Source organism: Anguilla rostrata, chromosome 9, assembly GCF_018555375.3.
Source record: "Anguilla rostrata isolate EN2019 chromosome 9, ASM1855537v3, whole genome shotgun sequence".
Taxonomy (NCBI): domain Eukaryota; kingdom Metazoa; phylum Chordata; class Actinopteri; order Anguilliformes; family Anguillidae; genus Anguilla; species Anguilla rostrata.
The window spans coordinates 2,444,958-2,470,000 of NC_057941.1; the positions used below are offsets into that span (position 1 = coordinate 2,444,958).

Consider the following 25,043-nt stretch of genomic DNA (forward strand, 5'->3'; position numbering starts at 1 on the left):
CACAGTCGCAGAGCGGTTCCTAAAATAGCCACCTCTTTACAGCTCTCACATTTAAAAAAAGAAACGCACCCCGTGTGACGTCGTTTCACACACAAGCTGAGCTGCACCCTGAAGGCTCCGGTCTCAGAATCGGCAGGAAACGCACGTACGGCTCGCTGGCCGCCCCTAGCGCCCGGCGGTACCTCCCCGGCGACGGCAGGCGAAGGGTTAAGGTGAGAGCACCGAGCGGCGGCTCCCTCAGCGCTGCCATTTTGTGATTCCTTCGGATGCCAGTGCGGTCTGCCCAGGAATGCCAGCCCTGTTTCCATGGATACGTCGGTGCCCAGGAATGCCAGCCCTGTTGCCGTGGATACGTCGGTGCCCGGGAATGCCAGGCGTGTTGCCGTGGATACGTCAGTGCCCGGGAATGCCAGGCGTGTTGCCGTGGATACGTCGGTGCCCGGGAATGCCAGGCGTGTTGCCGTGGATACGTCGGTGCCCGGGAATGCCAGGCGTGTTGCCGTGGATACGTCAGTGCCCGGGAATGCCAGGCGTGTTGCCGTGGACACGTCGGTGCCCGGGAATGCCAGGCGTGTTGTCATGGATACGTCGGTGCCCGGGAATGCCAGGCGTGTTGCCGTGGACACGTCAGTGCCCGGGAATGCCAGGCGTGTTGCCATGGATATGGCGGTGCCCGGGAATGCCAGGCGTGTTGCCATGGATACGGCGGTGCCCGGGAATGCCAAGCGTGTTGCCATGGATACGGCGGTGCCCGGGAATGCCAGGCGTGTTGTCATGGATACGGCGGTGCCCGGGAATGCCAGGCGTGTTGCCATGGATACGGCGGTGCCCGGGAATGCCAGGCGTGTTGTCATGGATACGGCGGTGCCCGGGAATGCCAGGCGTGTTGTCATGGATATGTCTGCGCTTTGTTAACATCCACATCTCGCCCCCGTTGTACTACACAAACACACACACACACAAATGAGTCTAGCCGTCTCTCCCCCGCAGCCCCCCCCTTTTCTGTTCCCCCTTTTGGCAGCAACCCATCTCAAACATCCCTCCACGCCCCATCGAAAACTACACCCCCCCAATGGCCCCCCCCGCGCCCCCACCTCTCGTTTCCCGATCGTGCACAGTGGCGTGCGCACGCAAAAAAAGAAAAGAAAATAAAAATACATACAATACACCCGCTGGGGGAACGAAAAAGATGTTTTTTGGGATGGGGGAGGGAGGGAGGGAGGGAGGGAGGGGTCGAGCTTGTTTTCATTCACATTTTCCACTGAGTCAGTTGTGTTCGGGAGGGGGGGGATGGGGGGACGACGACCGCTGGCCAGCATGTATCTGGCACCTTGCCAAGAGAGCGCTTCAGATCTGCACTCCTCTACAAGCCCCCCGCCCCCCAACACCGCACCGCCCGCCCCCCCACCCCCCAACACCGCACCGCCCGCCCCCCACCCCCACCCCCAGCCCCAGCCCTGTTTATTGTTGCTAAAACACCGCAGTGTTAAGACCATGGCAAAAAGCTTCCCTGTGTCTCTTTAAGGGCAAGGTCTGCAGTCTGTATTTCTGCTGTGTGTGTGTGTGCATTTCTGTGTGTGTGTGTGTGTGTGTGTGAGTCTGTGCCAGGCTGTGTGTGTGTGTATAAGAGTGTGTGTGTGCGCCGTGTGTGTGTGTGTATATGAGTGTGTGCGCCGTGTGTGTGTGTGTATATGAGTGTGTGCGTGTAGGTGTGTTTGTGTGTGTGTGTGTGTGCGTGCGCACTGCAGTCACCATTTTCCCCTCAAACCCAGGAAGCTCTCTCTGCCCAGCCCCGGTGGAGGACGCACTCATGCCTCTTTACATAAAGCGTTATGTAATATCAGGCAACGGCTCCTTTGTGCTCTGCCTGCCTCTAAAGTCCCCTCCTGCCCGACGGGTTTCTCTGCAAAACTGCTGCCTTCTGCATTCATTCCATTTAATTAATGAGAAACAGGCCAAAGACAGGACAAGCAGGAGAATACGCAGGAGAGGGAACCGTTTACTCTGTGCGCTTGTGTGTGTGTGTCTGTGCGTGTGAGTGTGTGTCTGTGCGTATGTGTGCGCCTGTGTCTGTGCGTGTGTGAATGTGTGCGCCTGTGCGTGCGTGCATGTGTGTGTGTGTGTGTGTCTGTGCATGTGTGTGCATGTGTGTGTGCGTGTGTGTGCATGTGTGTGTGTGTGTCTGTGCTTGTGTGTGTATGCGTGTGTCTGTGCATGTGTGTGTATGCGTGTGTGTGTGTGTACAGCATGAGCACGCATTCAAAAGCGTCTGCATATCAGTGCTTCTGCATGAGTAGCTTTAGTGTGTGTACCTGAATGTGTGTGTACCTGTGTGCGTGTGTCTGCGTGTGCGTGTATCTGCATGCGAGTCTGTATGCACCTGTGTGTGTCTGCGTGTGTGTGCGTGCGTGTCTGTCTGCGTGTGTGTGTCTGCCTGTGTGTGTGCGCGTGTCTGATTGTGTGAGTGTGTGTGTGTATGCGCCTGTGTGTGTGCGCGCGTCTGATTGTGTGAGTGTGTGTGTGCGTGTGACTAAGACGTGTAGCCGTACGAGAGTGAGTAAGTGTCAGAGCGCGTGTGTGGGAGTCGTTTGAGAAGCTCGTCTGATGGATGACAGAGGAGAGCGAGATGCTCCAGGACAGCTCCGGCTGCCGCACGCTCGTCAGAGAACAGGCAGCCGCCCGTCACCACGCCAACAGATGCATCATGGGACGGAGGCTCGGAGAGGCGAGGAGCGGCGCGCGCACAGGGCTGAGGGAACGCAGGCCTTCGGGCCGACACAAAGGCCCAGCGCGCTAACCGCACCGTAGGAACCTGCTCCAGGTTACGCAAACAGCACAGAGAGAGGGAGAGGAAGAATTCAGCAGAAACCACAGCGATGGGCTGAGCATTCCATGTCTGCGGGGCAAGCAGGCCAACAGGAAATTCGCCTCACGAAACCCAAAGTCTCGCTGCTGCTGCTGGAGCGGCTCGCTGGGAGTCGTGTCGCGAAACACGACGGCACTCCTAGCGTGAACGCTAATGCTAACGTGGCCCACAGTAAACGGGGGGGGGACTCTTCTGATCGGCAAGCATCTCCCACAGTGACATTGCTCCCATCGATTCTGCTTTTCGCGTGTCGTCAGAAACAGAACCCCCCTCCACCCCCCACCCCCCATCAGTCACTTCCAAGAAGCCGTAAAAATAAAAAATAAAAAAAAGCAGTTACCCGTTTTCGTCTCCGCTAACCAATTACCTGCCCCGGCCTGATTTACGGAAGCCCGTGACAAAAGACACGGGCGGCGCGGAGCGGGAAACTGTGTGATGTCATCGTGCATCACAGCTGACAGGGGAAAGGGGAACGAGCCGGGAGCCGGGTAATCCTTTACCGGCGGGGTGGGGGGGGGTTGGGGTTGGGAGGGGGGGGGAGCGTAGCGGAGAAGATCTCCGTCCCATCACCGGGAAAAGCAGCTCAATGAAGGCGAAAGGATGGGTTAGAGCCGCTAACTATAAGTGGATGTAAATTTATAGGGTAAAGGGAATGATGATTTTTCGCTCTGTGTGGTTCCTGAAGACGACTCCGATCCCGAATATTCATCTTAACGGGCTGGAAAGCTGGCCACTGGGGTTCTGGGTCGCTCGGCTACAGCAGAACTGGAGCAGGCGCTCCGTGTGAACGTGTGACCTCCCCATCGCCCCCGCCCGTCCCGTCTGCAGCCCCACCACAGGGGGGTGGCCGTGTACAGAGGGCGTGACTCGCTCCGGCGGGACGGGCAGCTGGAGAGCCGGCGCAGGCAGAAAATCTTATCTGCTGACATTTAAACGAGATTAGGCTCCCTGCATGCGCTGTTTGCTCTGCGCTGCCGCCAGATATTGGGAGAGGCGGACAGTTTTCCTTTCCCCTTATCGCAGGTCCCCTCGCTGGAGTCCAAACAGGAAGTACAGCATCTGAACGGGAAGCAAAACCGCGCACGGTTCCGGCGTTTCGGCCCCCCAGCCCCGCCCTGCCCGCCCCTCCCCCGGCAGCCGAGCGTGTGAATGGCCCGCGCCGCGTCACACAGGAAGTCTCCGCGTCTTCCTGCTTCGCGGCTATGACTATGCAGCAGGGGTGGGGCCTGCTCAGTGGGGGCTGGGTCAGTGCAGGGGGTGGGCTTTCAGTGGGGCAGGGTCAGTGCAGGGGGTGGGGCTTTCTCAGTGGGGGCTGGGTCAGTGCAGGGGGTGGGGCTTCAGTGGGGCTGGGTCAGTGCGGGGGGTGGGGCTGGGTCAGTGCGGGGGGTGGGCCTGCTCAGTGAGGGCGGGGTTAGTGAAGGGGGTTGGGGCCTGCTCAGTGGGGCGGGGTTAGTGAAGGGGGTTGGGGCCTGCTCAGTGGGGGCGGGGTCAGTGCCAGGGGGTTGGGGCCTGCTCAGTGGGGGCGGGGTCAGTGCCAGGGGGGCGGGGCCTGCTCAGTGGGGGCGGGGTCCGAGCAGGTGCTAGGCCTGGTGCCACAGTGCTCCTCCAGACGGAGGAGGTGTTTGTTTACCCGCCTCCTCATGCCTCATCTGTCATCTCCTGCTAAACGCAGGAGGGGCGGCGACACAGAATGAGGTCATCCAGAGCAGAGCGGAGCACAATGCAGCACAACAGAGAGAGAGAGAGAGAGAGGAGACAGACAACAGAACAGCCAATCTCCACAAAAACAGAGGGAAAGCAGGAAGGAGAGGGGGTAGAGAGAGAGAGAAAGAGAGGGGGAGATGGAGAGAGAGAGAGCAGCACAGCCACTCACCACCAAAACAGAGAGAGAGAGAAAGGAGACAGACAACAGAACAGCCAATCTCCACAAAAACAGAGGGAAAGCAGGAGGGAGAGGGGAGAGAGAGAGGAAGGGAGAGAGAGGGAGAAAGGGAGAGAGGCAGGAAGGAGAGGAGAAAGGGGGAGGGCAGGAAGAGAGGGAGAAAGGGAAGGAGAGAGAGGGAAAGAGAGACCACGAGAGGAGGCGAGAGAGAGAAGGAAGGCGTGTGCATTCTATTCAATCACTGGCTTAAATTAGAGGGAGTGTAATAAACACAGTCTCGGTGGAGCGTGTGTGTGTGTGTGTGTGTGTGTGTGTGTGTGTGTGTGTGTGTGTGTGTGTTGTGTGTGTTAGTAGTGTGTGTGGTGGGGGTGTGAATGTGTGTGTGTGTGTTGAATGTGTGTGTGTGTGGTGTGTGTGTGTGTGTGTGTGTGTGTGTGTGTGTGTGAGTGTGTGTGTGTGTGTGTGTGTGTGTGTGTAGTGTGTGTGTGTGTGTGTGTGTGTGTGTGAGTGTGTGTGTGTGTGTGTGTGTTGTGTGTGTGCGCGCACAGCGTTGGCCCCTGGGGGCCCGTGTGGCAGGTGCACGCATACCTGCACACAGAAACGCTCGCCTCCGTAAACAACCTCCAACGGCGGGCAAAAATAAACACAGAAAGTGGGCCAGGCCGACGCCGGGCCGACGCTGCGCGCTTCAGCACGCTGGGGCAAGAACGCCGTCCCGCTGCGGGACCGTCCCGTCCCGCAGGGCCTACAGCACGGTGGGGTGGGCCGCCTTAACGGGGGACTGCTGCATACTGGCCAATAAACCCCCCACCTCCCCAAAAACAGATCTCCGTGTGTGTGCCCCAGCAGAGTTAGCAATCCCACGGAGACCCAGCAGAGCTGCACGTGTGCAGTAGAGTACGGTCTGGAACAGGCTCGTTAGGCACTGGGGTGAACTCGCACATCACTGCTCCAAACACACGGCTGTTCACCGAGCAGCTTCACACAAACACTGCTCCAAACACACGGCTGATCCCCGAGCAGCTTCACACAAACACTGCTCCAAACACACGGCTGTTCCCCGAGCAGCTTCACACAAACACTGCTCCAAACACACGGCTGTTCACCGAGCAGGTTCACACAAACACTGCTCCAAACACACGGCTGTTCACCGAGCAGGTTCACACAAACACTGCTCCAAACACACGGCTGTTCCTCCAGCAGCTTCACACACTCCACTACCCGCCCTCTTATCCTCCAGTCTCAACGCACAGGGTTAGCAGAGCGTTTAAGTGTTTTAAGCGTATGAAGGGGAGGCGCAGACTGCCCCCGTTACGTTTGGACAACGATAAAACCAAACCCCCCCCCCCCCCCCACCACACTCTCGGCACTGCTGGAGCGAGTCTGAACCCGTGAAGCACCTCACACTCTCAGCTCAAACTGCCTGCACAGAGTCAGAGAGACGGGCTCGAGAGCGGATCTGCACAGAGTCAGAGAGACGGGCTCGAGAGCGGATCTGCACAGAGTCAGAGAGACGGGCTCGAGAGCGGATCTGCACAGAGTCAGAGAGACGGGCTCGAGAGCGGATCTGCACAGAGTCAGAGAGACGGGCTCGAGAGCGCGGAGCCAGCACGGCTGAGCCACAGCGGGAACTCAGAGGGGGGCTGAGACAGGCGTGCAAGCCATCTGAGAGCACGGTCGGCCTCGAAACACATTCTAGATTACGCGTTCTGGCACGAGGCAGCGCCAGTCCGTACAGAAGCAACTGCGCCCCAGCGCGAGGCACAGCCAGATGTAGAAGCACAGCCCAGTCGTACAGCACAGGCAGCTGAAGCACACACTAACTACAACACGAGGACTGCACAGCACAGCTTGGACAGTACAGCACAGCCCAGTCTGTACAGCACAGCCTAGACTGTAAAGCACAGTAGATTTACAGCACAGCCTTGTAAAGACTAATGTACAGACAGCAGAGCCAGATCTGTACAAGCACTCCAGCCAGACTGTAAGCCACCAGCCAGCAGCCGCTATAAGCACAGCCAGACTGCAAGCACAGCCCAGTCCGTAAACACAGTGGATGTAAGCACAGCCAGACTGGCGCAAAACAGCCAGGGGCTGTACAGCAACGCGCCAGACTGTACAGCACAGCCCAGACTGCACAGCACAGCCCAGACTGTAAGTATTAACTCTTTCACTTATGCTGCAAATTTTGTCACTAAGAACACAGATCCTGCAGTGAAATGCTTATGACATATGAGTGACAGACTGACTTATAAGCTGAATTTGAGTTCCTTGATTTCCCCCCCGCCCCCCCCCCCCCCCCAGATCGGGGTTCAAACACTCCTTTGGCTAGTGCTTGACTGCTTCGTCCATAAGATTATTTTGCTGGCAGTTTGGTGAGTAAAGCAAACAAGGGAACCCTGGGTAACAAACAGATGTTGGAAAATAGCAGCAAAGCAGCAAAGGCAACTGCTGGAGGAGTTCTTTCTAACTGAAAGGGACCATTCCACACAAGAAGAGGACTAAAGTCTTGCGATGTCCCAGCCGATGGCGAGTAAATAGGAAGCAGTGACAAAAGTCTTGAAAGTCATTTGCATATAAGCACTTGGTTTTCAGTGCGCTATCTTTCGGTGACAACTGAAAACCCGTTGGCTTAGACTGTCACTTCTGATAACTGCAATAAAAAAAATGTGTTTTCAACAGGTGACAAATGTCACCCAGGCTGTGACCTGTGTGACAGGTTTATTGTTCTCTTCTGACAGCCCGTATAATAAGACCTGTCCCAAATGAGGTGAGACATCTTGGCCGTGCATCACCAGCGGCGTGTGTGAGCGCGTCCCGGTTTGCGGCCGAGCCGAGCCGTGTGCCGGCGGCTGCGTGGGGCCGGTGCCGCCGGCGTCTCTGGGTGAAACGCCCGCGGCACGTTTACCGAACGACGCGGCAGAGAGAGAGGAAGCCGCTGCTCCAGGTAAAGGCCGCTCTGCGCCGCTCACAGCGTCCGAGGCAGAGTGGCCACGATAAGGATCATCACACCTGCAAAACCCTCCAGTGCACAGCCTGCATCCAGACAGCGGCTTACACTAAACTCCCCAATCAGCAGGATGTTTAGAAATGACTTCAGCATGCTTTCACGTCAAGTGCCTTAACAGGCTGTACACTTTTGATTTATGAGCCCCTCTCAAAATAAATAAATTAATGTATAAAAATATCATAAAAGTTATATTACAAATTAGAAAACCTGGAGGGCAACAGTCTCTGCCATTTTTTGAGGGTTCCTTTTAATCGGTATTCAATTGAGCTTATTGGAAAAAAAGTGAAGCACTTAAGTGCTGAAACACAGCAAAAATCTGCTGACACTGAGCAACCCCAGGACTGGAGTCAAACCTGCAGACACTGCGGCCCTCCAGGACTGGAGTTAAACCTGCAGCCACTGCAGCCCTCCAGGACTGGAGTCAAACCTGCAGACACTGCGGCCCCCAGGACTGGAGTTAAACCTGCAGCCACTGCAGCCCTCCAGGACTGGAGTTAAACCTGCAGACACTGCAGCCCTCCAGGACTGGAGTTAAACCTGCAGACACTGCGGCCCCCCAGGACTGGAGTTAAACCTGCAGCCACTGCAGCCCTCCAGGACTGGAGTTAAACCTGCAGACACTGCGGCCCTCCAGGACTGGAGTCAAACCTGCAGCCACTGCGGCCCTCCAGGACTGGAGTCAAACCTGCAGACACTGCGGCCCTCCAGGACTGGAGTCAAACCTGCAGCCACTGCGGCCCTCCAGGACTGGAGTCAAACCTGCAGCCACTGCGGCCCTCCAGGACTGGAGTCAAACCTGCAGCCACTGCGGCCCTCCAGGACTGGAGTCTAAACCTGCAGCCACTGCGCCCTCCAGACTGGAGTTAAACCTGCAGCCCCTGCGGCCCTCCAGGACTGGAGTCAAACCTGCAGACACTGCGGCCCTCCAGGACTGGAGTCAAACCTGCAGCCGCTGCGGCCCTCCAGGACTGGAGTTAAACCTGCAGCCACTGCGGCCCTCCAGGACTGGAGTTAAACCTGCAGACACTGCGGCCCTCCAGGACTGGAGTTAAACCTGCAGACGCTGCGACCCTCCAGGACTGGAGTTAAACCTACAGGCGCTGCGACCCTCCAGGACTGGAGTTTGGGATCCCTTACAAACTGACAGTGGCATTTTTACGCAAGACAACAGAGAAGAGCAATGATTACTCGCGCTTCATGAAGCAGAACCTGAAGGGAGATGATAACACCACAGTCACTGTCACTACTAGGGTTATTTTTTGAGCGTTGTGGAAGCTTTTAATTAAACGGTGATACTCTGCTCTGTGCTTTACAATCTAACAAAGCTGAGACTGGTGTGCACTCCTAAACACACGTTCACACACTACTCCGAGTAAGATACAGCAAGTACACAGTATGCACTCTAACCCCCAGACATGCTCCAGCACACCTGGCAGGACCACAGCCAGCACTTTATACTTCATCCACACTCCCCAGTCCCACAGGTACTCGCCATTTTATTCCCAAAATTCAGACAGAATGAAGAAGGTACAAACACTTCTCCTCTCTAGGAAAATACAGCATTCTGGATAAATGAAGGATTTATAAGTACGAATATATAGATATAAAATTCACAGCAGGCAAATCTAATCATGTTCTCTCTGCTCACTCACACACTGTACCTGGTGACGTGTTGCTGAAATGAAAGGCAGCCCACAGCACCATGTGCACTAAAGCCGTAGAGCTGAAATCTGCAGCTCTGAAAGCAGCCCTTTGAAACCGATTTACCCAGCTAACGTTACATAACTGTGCCAATGATTACACCTAGCTACAGAGCCAGAGACCGTTTACAATATTTAAATAAATCTGTGTGTCAACATCGCTTGGCAAATGCCTTCTCTTTCAGGGACAGTATTGCTTACCTTGCCTATATGCACAGGTGTATTTGCATTGCTTATTGGCTTTTTTTTTTTTTTTTTTTTAATCATTCAGCTGATCCAAGTAACCGTGATCTCACAAATTAACCGTAAAAATAAAAAAATGCTTGCAATGCTTGACCTTTGTGCATTGTTCCATGTCTATTATAATAAGGTAATGGTATAATGATGATGCAAATCCTACCAGCACCTGCCCCCCTGCCCCCCTGCCCACCTGCCCCCCTGCCCCCCTGCCCACCTGCCCACCTGCCCCCCTGCCCCCCTGCCCCCTGAACCTCAGCAGCACGACCAAAAGCGGATTATTTGGATTCTGTTTTTGCGGAATGGAAGTTTCAGCGCTCGGGACAGAGCGCAGCGACTCGTCTGAACCTCCCGCGTGAGCGACGCTCAGAGACGAGGCCCCTCCTTCCTGTCTCAGGGGCTGCTTCCTGCGGAATGCTCCGGAACACGGCGAGCGCTTCCTGCCAGCTCACGGCGCTGGCGTGGGGACGGCCCGCCGAGCGGCGCCCGCTCGCCCCGTCCCGCCGGGCCGTCCCGCTACCCCATCCCGCTCGCCCCGTCCCGCTCACGCCCCGGCCCAGCTCGGGCAGAGAGCCCGCTCTCCCCCGTGCTCCTCCACTCCTCCCCCCTCCCCCGACCGCTGCTCGGCTTCCTGCACCCCTGGCCCGCGAGCCGCCCCAGAGATGAGCTCTCAGATCTACTGCGCTGGAAAATGAAGCTGCGTCAAGCTTTTCCCTCCATATTTTTCCCCTTTTTTAATCATTTCATACACGTCATTATTTTTTTCCCCTATATATCACGGGGGGGCCGGGGGAGCCGGTGGGGCCGGGTAATGCAGCGGTGGTTTGTCATTCCCTGTCGGCCGGACGGGACAGTTGTGCAGTAGCTAATTACGCGCGGCAGTTCCTCTTCCTCGCAGCCGCGCGCGGTAATCTGGCGGAGACGGGCGGGGAGAGCGATGGCGGCGGCGCCCGGCGGCTCACTGTAGCGAGCGCGTCCGTGCTCCTCACGAACCGGGCGGGTGCACACCACGCCTCACGTCCCGGCAGCACACACAAGGTGGACAGGTGGGGGTGGGGGTGGGGCGGGTTCCCCTCCGAAGGGATCTGCGGGGTACCCTATGGACCCATGTGGGCCAAACTGACCCGCGATTTCACCAGCTCCAGGACGCATTCAGGATCCCACCACTCCCAGCGGGACTGACATGGCTTCCAAATGTGTTTTTAGAGAATATTAAAAACTGAGGGGCTCTCGCTGTAGTGAACAATGTGCTTGGAGGAGGGCCCGATCGTATTTTCATTTCCTCTTTTCAGGGCGCCTGGGAGAAGGTGGGGTACAATCCCATCAGCACGCTTCCCCCCCAAACTCCCCCCCCTCCCCCCCCCACGTGGCACGCTGGGACGGCTCGTGGTTCCCCGTGGTGTCGCACAGCGTCCGTGACGTCTGATGAGACTTTGCGTGCTGCATTTTAACCCCACACCAGTGTGCAGAAGGACACACAGCACCGCACTTCCAGACTGCAATGACAAACCAAAACCCAACAGAATCAGCGTGTGTGAGAGAGTGTGCGTCTGTGTGTGTGAGACTGAGAGAAACAGAGAGAGAGTGTGTGTGTGTGTGTGGGTGTGAGAGACAGAGAGAAACAGAGAGAGTGTGTGTGTGTGTGTGTGTGTGAGAAAGAGCGAGAGCGAGAGAGAGAGAGTGTGAGTGTGCGCACGTGAGCGTGTTTGCAGAGGCTTGGGTGCTGAGCTGTGGAGTTGTGCATTATGCAAGGGGCACAGCAGCTCTGAGTCATAAATCTGGCAGCTCCCAGCAGGCAGTGCTGCATTATGAGCGCTGAGCGCTGTATTTCAGCACTAGCGCTGGCCCAGCACACACACTGCCTGCATTACATCACCCGCAGAGTGAGGGCCAGGACTGCACACTGCCTGCATTACATCACCTGCAGAGTGAGGGCCAGGACTGCACACTGCCTGCATTACATCACCTGCAGAGTGAGGGCCAGGACTGCACACTGCCTGCATTACATCACCTGCAGAGTGAGGGCCAGGACTACACACTGCCTGCATGACATCACCCGCAGAGTGAGGGCCAGGACTGCACACTGCCTGCATGACATCACCCGCAGAGTGAGGGCCAGGACTGCACACTGCCTGCATTACATCACCTGCAGAGTGAGGGCCAGGACTGCACACTGCCTGCATTACATCACCTGCAGAGTGAGGGCCAGGACTGCACACTGCCTGCATTACATCACCTGCAGAGTGAGGGCCAGGACTACACACTGCCTGCATTACATCACCTGCAGAGTGAGGGCCAGGACTGCACACTGCCTGCATTACATCACCCACAGAGTGAGGGCCAGGACTACACACTGCCTACATTACATCACCTGCAGAGTGAGGGCCAGGACTACACACTGCCTACATTACATCACCTGCAGAGTGAGGGCCAGGACTGCACACTGCCTGCATTACATCACCCGCAGAGTGAGGGCCAGGACTGCACACTGCCTGCATGACATCACCTGCAGAGTGAGGGCCAGGACTGCACACTGCCTGCATTACATCACCCGCAGAGTGAGGGCCAGGACTGCACACTGCCTGCATTACATCACCCGCAGAGTGAGGGCCAGGACTGCACACTGCCTGCATTACATCACCCGCAGAGTGAGGGCCAGGACTGCACACTGCCTGCATTACATCACCTGCAGAGTGAGGGCCAGGGCCAGGACTGCACACTGCCTGCATTACATCACCCGCAGAGTGAGGGCCAGGACTGCACACTGCCTGCATAACATCACCTGCAGAGTGAGGGCCAGGACTGCACACTGCCTGCATAACATCACCTGCAGAGTGGGTGCAGGTTTGTGTTTTAGCTGAGCACTAGGACACCCGATTCAGCTTTAACCAATCACGGTCTTCCATCGGGACCTTGATTAGCAGAAACAGGTGCCTTGGTGCTGGTGTTCAACATGAGTTTGAGAAAAGACGGGTGAGACCGTTGCCGGGGGCAGGCACGTACCTGACGACGGGCTCCGGGATGGCCTCCACGTAGGCGGGAACCTGGACGCCCTTCTCCCACTCCTGCCTCCAGGGGTCGGACAGCAGGTAGAACTCCTCCGGGCCCAGCTGGGCCGAGTCCGGCAGCTTCATGGCCGTGATGAAGTCCGTGCGGAACACCTGCCACGGGGGGGGAGAAAAGGGCGCGGTCAGCCTCCAGCCAATCAGCTGCTGTCGCAGGGTCACATGACACAGCAGGCTGGAGCAGGGCACTGAGCGACAGAGCGAAGGAAACGGTGAGAACTGCCAAGAGCACTCCTGACCTTTGACCCCTGACGACCCCAGACAGGGAAGAGAAGCGTAATCCGGCTGTGCTCCCGGCCAGATCACAGCAGCCCGTGCAGATCAAACGCACCGCTTCACTGGAGCCCGCAGTTTAACCTCAACTTGCTAACCCGCCCCACTCCAAACCTGCCCAACACCTCCACACCAGCCCCACTCCAAACCTGCCCAACACCTCCACACCAGCCCCTGTGTGCACAGGCAGCACCATGACGACAGCGCATGAACACAGGCAGCGCCATGACGACGGCGCATGAACACAGGCAGCACCATGACGACAGCGCATGAACACAGGCAGCACCATGGCGACAGCGCATGTACACAGGCAGCACCATGACGACGGCGCATGAACACTGGACACGTACGGACGGATCAAAGACAGAGGCCAGGTAGGAGCGCGTCTTTCAGCCCAAAAATCCGGCCGTGCAGAGGGACGCTGTACCCTCAGGCACTCAGGACCCCCCCTCAAGCGGATGGGGAGCAGGGCAGCCCTGATATCAGATCCCCCCCCCCCCCAGCCGGACTCAAGGACACGAGCAGCTGTGCGTTAGCCGGAGAGTTCGGGCTCCTGACACCACCGCCGTTACACACTTCATCATCCCTTTACGAGCGGGGCGTCCCGGCCGTGTTAGCCCCGCCCCCGCCACCCCCCCACACCGCAGAGAGCGCCAGCACCCACACCCGCACACGTCCAAACAATCACATATTCTTATTAAAGCCGCCAGACCAGGGGAGGGGGAGGGGGGGCGCCTGTGACTGACTGCCTATTACTTCAGCCACCACAACACCCCCCTCACCCCCGCGCCCCGCCCCCGCCCCCCGCCCCCCTCGCCTTGCCCGGGCGCGTGGATTTACTGAGGCGGGCGTGTGGGTGGGGGAGGAAGGGAGAGAGTGGGGGGGGGGGTCCAGAGAGTGATATACTGTTAAATACAAATGCAGGGTGGGAGAGAGTGATCCCGGGGGTGTGTGTCTGCGTGTGTGTGTGTGTGCGAGCGCATGTGCGTGCGTGTGTGTGCGTCTGTGTGTGTCTGTGCGTGCGTGTGTGTGCGCGTGTGTGTCTGTGCGTGCGTGTGTGCGCGTGTGTGTCTGTGCGTGCGTGTGTGTGCGCGTGTGTGTCTTAAATCAGAGCTGCACTCCACACTGCTGCAGGGCTGTCCTGCCTGTGATTCATTTTTACTGCCACATGTTTATACAACTGAAGCACAGCTAATTAATGTCAGCGAAATAGAATTACAAGGTGCCTGCTTTTTACTGTCTTTCTCTCTCCCTCTCACTCTCTCTCTTTCTCTCTCTCTCTCCCTCCCTCTCTCCCTTCCTCCTTTCCCCCGCCCCACTCACTCTCTCATGCCAAACAGTTTGGCTGCCCACGCAGCCCCGGCAACACGTCGCCGTGGTGACCGCCCGCAGGGCCTGACAACAGCGGGACAGCAAGCATGTGACTCAACTCAACACCTCCCCAAACCTGCACCCCTGTCCCATACAGTCACCTCCCCAAACCGCACCTGTCACAGCCCTCCCCAAACCACACCCCTGTCCCGTACAGTCACCTCCTCAACCTGCAGCCCTGTCCCATCGTCACCTCCCCAACCGCACCCTGTCCATACGTCACCTCCCCAAACCTGCACCCGTCCCATACAGTCACCTCCCAAACCTGCAGCCCTGTCCCGTACAAGTCACCTCCCCAAACCGCACCCTGTCCCATACAAATCACCTCCCCAAACCTGCAGCCCTGTCCCTACAGCTCACCTCCCCAAACCTGCAGCCCTGTCCCTACAGTCACCTCCCCAAACCTGCAGCCCTGTCCCATACAGTCACCTCCCCAAACCTGCAGCCCTGTCCCGTACAGTCACCTCCCCAAACCTGCAGCCCTGTCCCGTACAGTCACCTCCCCAAACCTGCAGCCCTGTCCCGTACAGACCACCTCCCCAAACCTGCAGCCCTGTCCCATACAGTCACCTCCCCAAACCTGCAGCCCTGTCCCGTACATCACCTCCCCAAACCTGCACCCTGTCCCTACAGTCACCTCCCCAAACCTGCACCCGTCCCTACAGTCACCTCCCCAAACCTGCAGCCCTGTCCCATACAGTCACCTCCCCAAACCTGCAGCCCTGTCCCATACAGTCACCTCCCCAAACCTGCAGCCCTGTCCCATACAGTCACCTCCCCAAACCTGCAGCCCTGTCCCGTACAGTCACCTCCCCAAACCAGCACCCCTGTCCCGTACAGTCACCTCCCCACACCAGCACCCCTGTCCCATACAGTCACCTCCCCAAACCTGCAGCCCTGTCCCATACAGTCACCTCCCCAAACCTGCAGCCCTGTCCCATACAGTCACCTCCCCAAACCTGCAGCCCTGTCCCGTACAGTCACCTCCCCAAACCTGCAGCCCTGTCCCATACAGTCACCTCCCCAAACCTGCACCCCTGTCCCGTACAGTCACCTCCCCAAACCTGCAGCCCTGTCCCGTACAGTCACCTCCCAAACCGCAGCCCTGTCCCGTACAGTCACCTCCCCAACCTGCAAAACAGGGAAGTGCTCCACCCGCGTATACTCCCACTACTGCTAGAAATGACTCCTATCCAGACGCTCCCAAACTGCATGCCCTTCCTCTGGATGACAATTAACCCGGAAACAGAAGGAAGGACTACCCATGATCATGAAGAGGCAGAGAAGGTCGAGCAATCATCGCCCCAGCCCATCCAAGGCCAAACCCTGTAACGCCAAACTGCAGCCTGGCGGAGAAGCCTCTGGCCAAATCGCGGCAAACCCAGCGTGCTGATTTGGGGTTGGCTGGCGTAGGCTGCTAGCCCTGCGGCGCGCTCTCACGGTAGCATCAGCGAAACAGGGACGGGAGCGGAGCCTTCTGCTGCACACGCTGGCTCTCACCCCCCCCCCCAATTTACAGAGGACTTCACCATGAGAGACAGGTCTACAGGCTCCAATGGTCCTTCCCATTTTGGGGGATGGGGGGGGGGGGGGTGTTGTAATAAGTTAGGAACACAGAGCAGCACGAAACTCAAGTGCTGTGACTTCATCGTTCAGCAGGGAGACAGATGTCGAGGACAGACAGACGCAGTTTAATTTTAGCCCGCCTGTGGCTTTAATGAGGGGGTTTTTTTTTTTTTGGTTTTTTTTTTTGAAGGTTTGGAGCAGTTTCGAGGAAAGCTACGTGAGCTCTAGCGTTCATGCGGACCGCAGGACCACATGACTCAGGGCCGAGAGAGGGAAACCAGCACGGGCCAACCGGGAGAGAGAGGGAGGGAGGGGGCGGCGACCCCCCGGAACTGAAGCCGCGTAAGAAAAATAAATAAAAAAAACACAGCCAGTGGGAGAGCCATATAAAAGCGCAGTCTAAAAAAAAAAAAATATATATAAATAAAATAAAAACTCATTCAATCGCTGCCGGAACGGCACAAAACCAAAAGCTCTTCTCTTCCCATGATCCTCCGCTCCGCGCGCACACGCTCGTCTCCCCATCTTCTTTTCTCCCTTAGAAACCGGCTGCCCCGGCGTTCAGTCCCCATTCATCGCGCTCCAATAGAAGTCATTTCCAGGCACATTATTCCCCACTTCCAGCCCGCCAATTACGTCTCTGAAAGGGGGCGAATTCATGCTCTCCCAAAAAAGAAAAATAAATAAATAAATAAATACATTTTTACATTTTGATCGCATAAAAGCAAGAAAGATTTCTATGGATACAAACTTCTATGGATAGGTTTTTTCAACAATTTTTTAAATTTTTTTATTGAAAGGTTATTTCATTCAGAAGCAACAAACCTCCCTCAGCAATGTCAGTTCAAAGAGGCTGCCACCTCCAACAGCCAAGCTTACAGTCGGCACAACGAGAATGTGTGAGGTTTTAGATATCAGACATCGCTGCACAGGCACAACCGCAGGCAGGAAATGCACAGCCCTGGTTGGTGAATTAAGACAAAAAAAAGGACGATCACTACAGCAACCCAAAACCAAACCAAACCGAACACGAGCTACAGGAGCACGTCAAGTAAATTCTCATCCTCTGCTGGTTTTCCTTCCAGCAAAAGACCGCAAATCGCACCATTTTCCGCTCGTAACCAAAACGTGCAGGAGGAGGCTGAGCAGAAAATGACATTCTATACTTGTGAACAAATTTGTTGTTGAGCAGCACCGACTTCCTGCGGTTATGCAGAGGGATAAACTCTTCTCCTTCTCCCGGCCTGTGAGGATTTCTGTGGTTTTAACTGAAGTGCAGCTCCAGGGAAATGTAGTCATTTTCCTCCGATTTGTTGCCATGGCCTCGACAGACCAAAGCAAGCGTGATGCACACGGCCAAGCGGCAGATAAAGGACAGCTCTCACCTATCAGAGCGGAGCGTGGTAAAAACACTCCGGCACTAATCACCCTGGGAGGCTCCACACTGGGAGAACACAACAGCGCAACAGAGCGTCTATTCTTAAAGACAGCAGGCTTTGGGTCAACCGGAGAGGAAGACGGTTCAAAAAAAGAGAGGAAAAGAAAGCTTGGAAACGATCCGGCAGTCTGCTGGAGCAGCACTGCCTCCCACCTGCTTTCACACACCAGGTCTGCTGCTCCTCCAGTGAGGTTCTCCTGCTCCTCCAGTCGTGGAGGTTCTCCTGCTCCTCCAGTCGTGGAGGTTCTCCTGCTCCTCCAGTCGTGGAGGTTCTCCTGCTCCTCCAGTCGTGGAGGTTCTCCTGCTCCTCCAGTCGTGGAGGTTCTCCTGCTCCTCCAGTCGTGGAGGTTCTCCTGCTCCTCCAGTCGTGGAGGTTCTCCTGCTCCTCCAGTGCCTGCCCCAGTTGGGTCCTGCCCCTGGTCTGGAAGGACGCGGTCCAGCTGTTGGAGCGACTATGGCGGCAAGATGGCACGTACCCTGAGCCGTGGATGCCGGCCGTATAATGCGGGCACACTGAGACCCTGCGCGGCGTGGAAACGAGCGCAGCAGCGCCTCCAGCGCGCGCAGCTGCGGTCGCCATGGATCCACACAGATGTTCCAGCCCGGATTAATGAGCTCAGCCAGCTGTTTGACGTCCCCGTCGGTGGGCGTGGACAGATGTGGGCTTCTGGATCCACCGATTCGTTTTAATTTTTCAAATTATGTAGCTTTTCTTCTGTTCCTTCCTTTTTTTTTTTTTATTTCTTACAGTTGGTGGCATTTCATAGAAATCTGGCAGCCTGGATCATCGGGGCTTAGAATTCCCCAAGAGCGGCAGGAAGGCAGGAAGCTTCACCAGGGGCACGTTTCCAACCAGAAGATCGCACTTCACCCTCTTTTCCAGAGTCATTTTCACACTTTTGTTTTGGGAAATGGGCCCCAATTTGGAACATTTTGGGCATTTTGGATCAGTGTTTTTAGACAGCTGCATCCTCGGGGAACAGTCAGGGTCCAACGATCGGCCCGACCGGCCAAGTTATCATGAGCCAATTCATAATTTAGTTTGTTCAGATTTCTGTTTGGAGGGACTACCGCCAGTCCAGAAGACCGAAGTTGTGTGAGGGAAAAAAAAAAAACAGGCTGAGGCTGAGAGCACGTTCACGACCAAAAATCCTGACCAATCACAGAATTGGAACTTTAGTACAGTTCAGAAACTCCTGACCAATCACAGAATGGGAACTTTAGTACAGTTCAGAAACTCCTGACCAATCACAGAATGGGAACTTCAGTACAGTTCAGAAACTCCTGACCAATCACAGAATCAGAACTCTAGTACAGTTCAGAAACTCCTGACCAATCACAGAATCAGAACTCTAGTACAGTTCAGAAACTCCTGACCAATCACAGAATGGGAACTTCAGCGCAGTTCTCTTGCCGGGCCTTACATTAGCTCGCCTGGCGTCTCATTGCTGTTTAAGAACGAGGCTGAACTAATACTGGGAAGTTAAGCAGCGTGCAAGTTAATGCTTTTCATTTCACCTCTTTTTTCACGCGGATTAATTATCATCTGTCACTGTCTTTATCGACTCACTCCATTAACTGAGCTAATGAAAGCTCGCCGCTTGTAGGCTAATGGCTAAAGGAAATTAGCATGAGTAAACTTCCATCATCGAGCTCAGGGAGCCACACATCATGACTGCTAAGTAAAACATTACACGCACCAGAGTGGCACAATTGATGTGAAGTTTCTCGAATGGGTAAAATTTTATTTTAATTCCCACCTCTTGGGTGACTGTTGCCTTTAACCCCGATTTATAAACTTGCCCTCTCGTTGTAAGTCGCCCTGGATAAGAGTGTCAGTCAAAGGCCTGTAATGTAATGTAATGCACCACTAATCTCTAATGCACTAATGCAGACGCATCGGAAACGGGGACTTTTCTTCAATGAACTCAAAACCAGGAGAGCCGTTCTCCAAACTGGCAGTTGTGTATCTTACCTCTGGTGAACGCCTCTTGTGAAAAACACCAACAGCACTGTTACGAAAACATGCCTACATTTAGGGACAAAAAAGGGTACTTTGTGTACCCATTTAGCGATGTGGGTACAGTGTACCTGTTTTAGTGGGGTTACTTCAAAAAACGGTAAGCGAGTAAACGCTTCGGGAAACCGAAACACAGTTAAATTAATATCCTTTCAGCGGCACGTGCCGATTCATTTCAGGATGAAGTGTGCCCTTCCCATGTTTTATCCATGTGTTGACAACTGGCAGAGACCACCCCATCCCCTCCCCAAATCAACCCCCCCCCCCCCCGAGACAAAACAAGTGGCGGTGCTCTGAAAACCGCCATCCTCAAGCTGAGCGGTCATTCATGGGACACAAACATCATCCCCTTCTGAAGGTGCCCCTTTCTGACACGACTAATGAAAAACAGGTTTAAAAAAAAAATTCAATCCCAACACTACTGTTAAGATAAGATGAGATATATTTTATTGAACCCCGTGGGGTAATTTGTCCTCTGTATTTGACCCAAACATAGCCGCTTAGGAGCAGTGGGCAGCCGCAGTGCAGCGCCCGGGGACCAACTCCAGCTCTGAGGCCAGTGCCTTGGTCAAGGGCAACGGCAGGAGTGTACCTGAGCTGGCATGCATGTCTCTCAGTGTGTGAGGAAACCAGAGCGCACGGAGGAAGCCCACACGAACACGGGGAGAACACGCAACTCCTCGTACTCGTGAAGACGACCCGGCCGGCCAGGACTCAAAGCCACAGCCTCCTCCTTCCGAGGCAGCAGTGCTAGAGCAGGGAGGAGTTTGAAACGGTGCGCCAACAAATGTTGCCGTTCAGAGAGAAGAAAAAAAAAAAAGAGGCAAAATGGCTTGGAGGCATTTAACAGGGCTAACACAAGGGCACCGCCGGGACTGCTAGGACTGAATTAGCAGGACAGCCGACACTCGGCTCACACAAGGCCCTGACACTGGAGGACTGGCGCTCCTGGAAGACCCTGCGGCGGGACACTCACCTCCGACGGCTTCTTCGGCTCCTGGCGGGCCCAGGTGCTGCTGGTGCCCGTGGTCTTGGAGCACCTCGACCAGGTGGTCACATGACCTGCGGGAGGGAAAAATAAATAAATCATTAAATAAATCGGCCGAGTTTGATCAAAAGGCCATCTCCTCAGACAACTCAAAAATGTGTCAGAACACTGACCTTTCACCGTGTAAGATCACAAATATGTGAGTACAATGTTCTTAACTGAACGTTCTAATGCTGATGTCACAACCACTGCTGGTGACTGAAAGCAGCGGAGTTCTAGAACACCAACTTGTGAACTGTGAAAACATTCCAGAACACCCTACACTTCAAAGAGCTAAAGGACAAATTCACCACACTGGATTTAATCCATTACATCAACATTACATTAAATTCATTTAGCAGATGCTCTTCTCCAAACTAACTCACAAGCTGGAGCAACTTACAATCCAAACGTCGTTACTTGCTTATTGCATTGTACAGCTCGATAGCTTGGAATCATTTTTGTAAGTTATCAAACTTTTTTCTTTTCTTAACCCTGTCCTGCTCTGTAAAACAGGGATTCCTACTTAGCATTGCAATAAGATTCCCACCAGGCATTTCACAAGCATCTCAGACATCATTACGGACTTTGAGCTGCGAGAGCTGAGAGGGAGGGGAACAGACACGGCTGTCCACGCTCCATCACACCTCTCATCGCATCATGAAGATAAATCTCCGTCACACTGTGCAGTTCCTGTACAGACACACAGCTGTATCGCCTCCGTTTAGGGGACTGACGCGGCCCGAGACTCTAAACAGGCGGGAAGAAGCAGACCCCCCCGTTGCTCCGGGTGTCAGCCCCCCGGAAGAGGAGGAGGAGCGGAGGAGGAGGAGGAGGAGGAGGAGGAGGAGGAGCGGAGGAGGAGGAGGAGGAGGAGCGGAGGAGGAGGAGGAGGAGGGGAGGAGGAGGAGGAGGATCGGAGAGCGAGGGGGCGGGGACTCAGGGAAAATCACAGGCTGAGCGACTCACGGCTGGACAGCGTCCGGCTGGGGCCGGACTGTCCAACGACTCGCTACTTCAGACAGCGCTCTGGCGGCAGGTGTGTCTCTGGGGGCCTCAAACCAACGCTTTATTAATAGGACTTAAATCACCCTCCACCAAGCCGCGAGAAGTGCTAAAGTCCCCACAGCAAACGCGAAGCGCTAATCTGCAATGGACTAGCATCGCACACTCTCGCCGAGCTGCCCGGACAGCTCTGCTACTGTCGCATTCGCGCAGGTCCCTGTCAATCAAGCAGCCACTCGGGGCGGAGCGTTTCGAGAGAGGGTGAGAGGAGGGAGAGAGAGAGGGAGGGAAGGAGAGAGAGAGAAAGGGACAGAGAGAGTGAGAGGGAGGGTGAAAGAGAAAGAGCAATCGAGCGTCACACCAGGTGAACCTCCCCCCACCCCCCGGCGTCTTCCTCAAAATAGTCCTCCTCCTCGGCGCCCGCGGTCGCTTTGCTCGGCTCGTCGTGCGTTGGCGGCCCAACACGTCGCTCGCCCGCCGTTAATCTCTCTCCGTTTAGTCTGAGCGGGGAGAGCGAGAGAGAGCGCCTCGCGCTCCAAACTAATTAGTCTCCAGCGGTGCCAGTCCCTCCCCGTGCCCGCGCTGTGCCCTCCCCGTGCCCGCCCCAGCCTGGGTACTCACTGTCGGTGGTGTCCGAGTCGTTGCTGCTGGTGGAGTACTTCCTCCTCTTGGTCTCGCTCTCCATCTGCAGGGAGAGACAGAGAAACGGGGGGGGTGTGGTGGGGGTGGGGGAGGGGGGGTGGGGTGTGTTTGAGTGTTAGTGGTTCGGTTCGTGGACCCGGGCGTGCCAGTTCCTCCCCTGGCACCCCCGTACCAGCTGTGCCCACTCTCTGATACCAGAACAGCAGGGCGTGGCAGACACATCTGACACACTCTCTCACACATATACACACACACACACACACACACACAAGCTCTCTCTCTCTCACACACACGCATACACACGCTCTCTCACACACACACACGCTCTCTCGCTCTCCCTCTCTCACACACACACACACACACACACACACAGGTCCAGGGGAAAGAGCGGAAGGAGAGAACGGGCAGTGTCTGTGCAGATTTATGTGGCTATAAAAGCAGTCCTTTCCCCACTAATACAGCTATACTGCTCTTCTCCCTGCAAGCCCTCCGCTCTCAAACTTTACAGCCGACATTTAGACTGGCAAACAGCGCCATACCAAACACCTCCCCTAACCCTAACCCTGCACAGCCTTCCGCTCTCAAACTTTACAGCCGACATTTAGACTGGCAAACAGCACCATACCAAACACCTCCCCTAACCCTAACCCTGCACAGCCTTCCGCTCTCAAACTTTACAGCCGACATTTAGACTGGCAAACAGCGCCAGACCAAACACCTCCCCTAACCCTAACCCCTAACCCCAACACCTAACCCAAAACCAAACACCAAACCTAAACCCTAACCCTGCACAGCCCCCCGCTCTCAAACTTTACAGCTGACATTTAGACTGGCAAACAGCGCCATACCAAACACCTCCCCTAACCCTAACCCTGCATAGCCCCCCGCTCTCAAACTTTACAGCCGACATTTAGACTGGCAAACAGCGCCATACCAAACACCTCCCCTAACCCTAACCCTGCACAGCCCCCCGCTCCCCAACTTTACAGCCGACATTTAGACTGGCAAACAGCACCAGACCAAACACCCGCCCTAACACTAACACCTAACCCCAACACCTAACCCTAAACCTAACACCGCCCACCCCTCACACAGCAGATCGATGCGGCCGATCGGTCCTCCCCCGCGGGACCGTCCCGGAGCGAAACCCTAACCCCGCACCGCGCCTCCCCAAAGCACCGCGCCAAGAAGGAACCAGAGACACGAAAGAAACAGTCTTCCCACACCGGACCATAGAAACACTCTTCCCACACCGGACCATAGAAACTCTCTTCCCACACCGGACCATAGAAACACTCTTCCCACACCGGACCATAGAAACACTCTTCCCACACCGGACCATAGAAACACTCTTCCCACACCGGACCATAGAAACTCTCTTCCCACACCGGACCATAGAAACACTCTTACCACACCGGACCCTAGAAACTCTCTTCCACACCCGGACCATAGAAACACTCTTCCCACACCGGACCATAGAAACACTCTTCCCACACCGGACCATAGAAACACTCTTCCCACACCGGACCACAGAAACTCTCTTCCCACACCGGACCATAGAAACTCTCTTCCCACACCGGACCATAGAAACACTCTTCCCACACCGGACCACAGAAACTCTCTTCCCACACCGGACCACAGAAACTCTCTTCCCACACCGGACCATAGAAACTCTCTTCCCACACCGGACCATAGAAACACTCTTCCCACACCGGACCATAGAAACAGTCTTCCCACACCGGACCATAGAAACACTCTTCCCACACCGCACCATAAAATCACTCTTCCCACAGCACACCATAGAAACACTCTTCCCAAACTGCACCATAGAAACTCTCTTCCCACACCGGCCCTAGAAACACTCTTCCCACACCAGACCATAGAAACACTCTTCCCACACCGGACCATAGAAACACTCTTCCCACACTGGACCATAGAAACTCTCTTCCCAAACCGCACCATAAAATCACTCTTCCCACAGCACACCATAGAAACTCTCTTCCCAAACTGCACCATAGAAACTTTACGACACCTCATCATAGAAACTCTGCCATGCCAAACCATAGAAACTCTCCTGCACCGAACCATAGAAACAGTCATCTGAAACTGCACCATAGAATCACTCTTCCCACAGAGCACCATAAAAACTCTCCCACACCGCACTATAGAAACACTCTTCCCACACACCATAGAAACTCTTCCCACACAAAACCACAGAAACACTCTTCCCACACCACACCTTAGAAATTATCCTACACCGCACCATAGAAACTCTCTAACCCACACTGCACCATACATTTTCCACCGCAAACCTTAAAAACATAAAACAGGTTCCCCTAACAGGTCTTTTTTGGACTGGCAGAAAGGTGGAGACAGGGTTAGGGATAGGGTTGGCAGCTGCCCTCCTGAGAGCTCGCTGCTGCAGGAGACAGACGCAGTCAGCATGGTCAGACCAGCCAGGGGGCGACGAGCGAGCCTAGCCAATCGGCTCTCTCTCTTCTCCCGCTACGCAGACCCGCCAGCCGATGACCAAAACCGCCCCAAAACTCAAATTACCGGGCTTGTTGCCGAGCAGCCACCACACCGAAGACACCCGCCAGCGGAAATCAGCTACCGGGGCTTCCAAACGGGCCAGAGCGCGCAGACTCCTCCGACGCAAAGAAAAACGTGAACGCGTTTGCTTTTATTATGCTGTTCCTAAAGAGGCGGTCAGTACCCACAATCCCCTGCAGAGGCCTGGTTGTGTACAGCGCGCTCACGGGGCACTGTCACTGAGCCCCAGAGGAGCTGCATCCTGCTCAAGCGGCGGAGGCGGAGGGGGGGGGGGGGCGGACGGGGGGGGGCTCCACAGCGAGGCCGTTTCAGAGAGGATGTAAACACAGCAGCCACGTGTGAAGCCAGCCGAGCCCCGCCCCCTCGCCATGATGACGGACAGCTCACT

General features: G+C 55.6%; 1 protein-coding gene across 6 annotated transcripts in view; it reads right to left on the bottom strand.

Annotated features, from left to right (window-relative positions):
• Positions 1-25,043, bottom strand: part of jade2 (jade family PHD finger 2) — a 62,973-nt gene that overhangs the window by 32,618 nt on the left and 5,312 nt on the right. For all 6 annotated transcript variants that reach the window (XM_064349750.1, XM_064349752.1, XM_064349751.1 and 3 more), the window contains 3 exons: positions 22,082-22,145; positions 20,405-20,490; positions 12,699-12,856 (listed from right to left, as the gene is read on the bottom strand). In XM_064349750.1, the coding sequence (XP_064205820.1) occupies positions 12,699-12,856; positions 20,405-20,490; positions 22,082-22,145 (308 nt within the window). The remainder of the gene's footprint in view (positions 1-12,698; positions 12,857-20,404; positions 20,491-22,081; positions 22,146-25,043) is intronic.